Here is a 5090-nt window from a genome sequence, read left to right as displayed (position 1 = left end):
GAAAAATCCTTGCAGCAGTATTTTTTTTTCTTTTTTGCTGAAATCAGTAAGGTGTTGTTTAGTTAGGAGATTTATTTCCTAATTTAAATCATAATTTATAATTTATTATAATATTTTTTTTATAAAAAATACACATAAATTAAAAATAATTCTAATCACATGATTATAATTTATAAACTAAACGTTTCTTAAATAAATCAATAGAACTTATCAGCCGCTTGATTTAACTCAAAAGACAAGGAGCGGGTCCCACACTTACCATCACGGAGTCACCTTTTTGGTTAAACCCACCCGCATTAAAACCAATTTTCTATACTACCTATTGCTTCCAAATTCCATGATCACCCCCCTATCTTCTTCTTCTTCCTTCTATTCCACTCCTTCTCAAACTCCCCAGAATTCTCCTCTTTAATCTCACCTCCGATGGCACAGACTCTCCATCCCACCACCACCCCCTCCTCCTCCGTCCCGCAAACCCTAATCCTCCCCGAATCGGAACCGGAATCCAACAACTCCTCCTCCGCCGCCGCCGCCACCGCCTACTCGATGTCCGCCGCCTTCGACGAACCTCAAAACCCTAACCCTAACCCCAGCCCCGTCCCGACCCGAGTCCCCGCCCTCCTCCACCTCTCCTTCAACCAAGACTACGGCTGTTTCGCCATCGGCACCGACTCCGGCTTCCGCATCTACAACTGCGACCCGTTCCGCGAGATCTTCCGCCGCGACTTCGGCGCCGCACGCGGCGGGATCGGCTTCGTCCAGATGCTCTTCCGTTGCAACATCCTCGCCCTCGTCGGCGGCGGCCCCGATCCCCAGTACCCCGTCAACAAGGTCATGATCTGGGACGATCACCAGTCCCGCTGTATCGGCGAGCTCTCCTTCCGCTCCGAGGTCAAGGGCGTCCGCCTCCGGAGGGACCGGATCGTCGTCGTCCTCGTGCAGAAGATCTTCGTCTACAACTTCGCCGACCTCAAGCTTCTCCACCAGATTGAGACCATCGCCAACCCTAAGGGCCTCTGCGAGGTCTCCCATGTCTCCAGCCCCGTCGTCCTCGTCTGCCCTGGCCTCCAGAAAGGTCAGGTCAGGGTCGAGCACTACGGCTCCAAGAGGACCAAATTCATTATGGCTCATGATTCCAGAATCGCCGCTTTCTCGCTCACGCAGGATGGCAGATTGCTTGCCACGGCTAGTAGTAAGGGGACTTTGGTTAGGATTTTCAATACCTTGGATGGTTCTTTGCTCCAAGAGGTAATCTTTTCTATTCTCTTTTGTTAGGTTTGATTCAATTCTGTTTGTTTTCGAATGTGTGTGTTTGTTTACTATCTGAGTTCTTCAGTCTTGTGAAAGTTTGCACTTAGTCCAAGTGGTAATCTTTTTCAATGCTTTGGCTAGGTTTATTGAAATTTGTATGCCGTTTATTCAGTATCTGAGTTGTTTGAACTTCGATTAGATTTTTATTCTCAATTCTTATTGTTTCCAATATATATATATATATATACTGATTTGCTGCCCGAGTTATTCAATTTTGTGAAAATTTGCATTTAATCCAAGTGGAGTTCATTTTTTTCTTCTTTTTTCAATTTGCATAAAGGTTATTATATCATATATTATATATGACCATAAGTTGGAGTATTATTGAAAGTTTAGGTTTGAACTATGTGCTGGTCTAGTACGTGAGTTCTTTAATTCTGTGATAATTTTCATATCTGATTGCATTAATTTGATCGGTTGTAAGAGATGGAAAAAGAGTGAGATTTAGTGTTGATTGAGATTAAAGGTTTGACAAGATTCAAGTGTGAGTCTCAAAGAAAAAATGCGCTATGGCTTTTGCTGCAGTTAAGGAGAGGTGCAGATCGAGCAGAGATATACAGTCTTGCTTTCTCTTCAAATGCACAATGGTTAGCCGTCTCAAGTGACAAGGGAACTGTCCATGTTTTCACTCTGAAGGTTGATTCTGGACTCTTAGCAAATGATATGTCACGTAACTCACCCGAATCCAATCTTGCTAATCCATCAGCCATTCCGTCTCTTTCCTTCATGAAAGGTAATACTCAGTGCAATGTATACTGATAGTTTTGCTTCAAGGGATCAGTATTATCATTTAGTAATATTCAAGGACTCTTGGAATTAGATAAAACTGGATATTCAAAAACGATTCCACTTGACCACCCCAAATGTTGTCCCCTAAAGGTTTGCATCCAATTATGATTTACTCACTTGAGGTAATTTGGTGATGTTGTTTCACAACTTCTTTGTTCATGTTTGACATTACATGCTTAGAGATACTTTATTAAATGGAAGGTCATGTAATTGGAGCTCTTGTTTGAATAATTCTCTGGTGTTGGCTAGAACGCTATTGACAAATTGGGAGTCAGGGAAGGCAGCTAGAGACGAATAGCATTTTACGCCCGATTTTTGTGGGATGTCTTTATTGTTTCCAGACCTCATTTGTAGCTATGTTCTGCAGGGGTGCTGCCAAAATATTTCAGCTCAGAGTGGTCAGTGGCCCAATTTCATCTGCAAGAAGGCTTGCAGCACATAGTTGCCTTTGGCCACCAGAAGAACGTAGTTGTGATTCTTGGTATGGATGGAAGGTAAATATATTAAAAAATTGAGTAACTTGCTTTCTTTTTTTTTTTTTTTTGCTTCTATTTCCTTTGCATAATAGATCATTTCCGATAGGCAGTTCCCCTTTGATTCAATCATGCTGCCACTCATGTGTACATGTTTTTAACAATTCCCATTAGCTACGGTTGAAGTTTGTGATTGTTTGAGACAATGAACTATACAACTAGAGTATAGGAAGGGTCTCTGACAGTTTCATGGTGCTAAACTTATATTTAATTCAAAGAGTGGCTGCTTTTGGAACTTTCTCCTATCGTACTTGTATAGCAGGGTTGATATTTTAGGAAGAAGCAAACTAGTCTGTAGATCTAAATAAGTAAGCCATGGAGAAGTAGTGGGAAGCAGAACCGGAACAATAAAAGAAAATAAAGAAAACAAATTGAAATAAGTAATATGGTTAGCAACTGGTTAAGAGTCAGACTCTTATCGTGCATAACATTATCTTTTGGGCATGACAGGGCTCTGGATTTTTTTATCTTTTTTCCGTTTGTATTGTGATAGGTACTGAGAAATTTTGAGATATTATGCGTTGTCTATGATCCTAATCTATTTATTTATGTAGTGGTGTAGATACTTTGTCCCATGCATCATGTATGTGTGATTATGAGTTTACTTGATGGTCCAAATCTTTTTTTTTTGTTTTTCTTTTATACCTTGTATTCAGTTTGTGGTGTTGAAATTTTATAATGTAAATTGGGTTACTGATGCAGTTTCTATCGATGTGAATTCAACCCGGCGAATGGTGGAGAGATGACTCAGCTTGAATATTATAATTTCCTGAAACCAGAACAAACTTTCTAAATTGTGGTAAATACAAGATATCTGTATTTGGTGGTGATTCCTGTTAATATTTATGTTTCTTTATTATCTCTTTAATTTCTTTTAGGGAACTGATTTACAGTGTAAATATACGAGAAAAGTTGAATGGATAACGATCTTTCAATCACTATGCGAGCTGTATGTAAATTGCATGTACATAGGGAACGCGATAAGCAATATAACATCGCAAATTTCTGTGCATGTGCATATTGAATATTAGAAGAACAAGAAATTCCAGATATTTGGTTTGCTCGTTTGCACCTTGTGGAGAATGCGGTGGATTTACCCTTTTGTTTTAACTTTTGATTTTTACCGATCACTAACTACCGTACATTGCGTTTTTCCTTTAATTTTTCCCCAGCGACCTCTAAAATGGAAGAAACTGCTTTCATTCTTCGAGTATTTTGGTATTGCTTTCAATTTACTTTTGTACCTTTAAAACATTAGAGACGAGGGCGATGTGGAGCATACTGTTTTTATGTGATGTTGATGTCAATTTCTTAGGCTGGAATTTATTGGTATAGCCACTTATTGAAGATCCACGTAGACTTTATACATATACTTAGACAATTATTTTTAATATCATTATTAGGAGTTGTCTATACGCCCAGTTTGGAAATAGAGGATAAGTCCCTCCATCATAACCGGCTGAAAGTGTTTATGTAACTGGCTGAATGCCTAACGTAATTATCCTATATTGAGTTGAATGCCTAACGTAATTATCCTATATTGAGTCGAAACAGTTATTATTTTAAAAATTAAAAGTTTTTAAACATATATCAATAAATGACTGTTATGTACACATGTCATGAATACAAAAAATATTAAAAGGCACATTGATAAAAGGCTATCGTTTTTACTGTTAATATTAATCATTCCATCGCAATTAACTGTCGTTTTAAACTTGAATAATATTGTTGTAAAGAATTATTGTCATACGATCATATATGTACATTTGTTGTACATTTGTTTAGAACAGTATATGATAGTGTCTTGTTTGCCATACGCTTAAAAATGACTTTTGGTTCGCAAAATAATATGGTTACGGCTTAATAAAAAAAAAAATTACACTAATCATTTAACCTTTTACGTTAGGAAAAATTTCTCCAATAAAAATGGCGAGGGACCAAAAAAAAGCTTTATTATTATTGTTATCATTATTATTATTTGTGCAAAGAAGCTTCATCAAAAGGGCCAAAGGCCAGACGTAGACAATACTTTAGACCTTCAACAACGCTTGTCTTTTGGCATGAACTATGTTTGTTATACGCTGCTCGATTGGAAATTAAATTAACCTTTTCTTCTCTGTGCTTATTTGAGAGTCAAAACAAGAATTATATATTTGTATACCCAGCAGAAGGGTATGTATGAATATACAAATACGCCTTATATTCATTACATGAGATAATTATTGATGAGACAAAAGTAAGCTGTAAAACAAGACCCTAGCATACAAAAACCTGCTAACGGCTAATTTTGTTCCTCTAATTAAAAAAAAAAAAAAAAAGCGCTTTGAAAGTTTGGCTCATCACATATATGGATTGGACTCCTCCGGAATCACAGTCAAAGTGACCAATTTATCTTTAGGTCTTTTGACGACCACCTTCAAGGGTTCCCCAACTCTGTCACCCATTGTTTCAATTACC

At 38.0% G+C, this 5090-nt stretch overlaps 1 protein-coding gene across 1 annotated transcript; it reads left to right on the top strand.

Annotated features, from left to right (window-relative positions):
• Positions 1-335: 335 nt before the first annotated feature.
• On the top strand, positions 336-3645 carry LOC21386409 (autophagy-related protein 18a). The gene is made up of 4 exons (XM_010106424.2): positions 336-1248; positions 1837-2044; positions 2468-2594; positions 3336-3645. The coding sequence occupies exons 1-4, from the start codon at positions 424-426 to the stop codon at positions 3424-3426; spliced, it is 1251 nt and encodes a 416-aa protein (XP_010104726.1). The 5' UTR covers positions 336-423; the 3' UTR covers positions 3427-3645.
• The last annotated feature ends 1445 nt before the right edge of the window (positions 3646-5090 follow it).

Source organism: Morus notabilis, unplaced genomic scaffold (genome assembly GCF_000414095.1).
Source record: "Morus notabilis unplaced genomic scaffold, ASM41409v2 Scaffold1790, whole genome shotgun sequence".
In the NCBI taxonomy this organism is placed as follows: Eukaryota; Viridiplantae; Streptophyta; class Magnoliopsida; order Rosales; family Moraceae; genus Morus; species Morus notabilis.
This window is presented reverse-complemented; position numbering and strand designations above follow the sequence as displayed.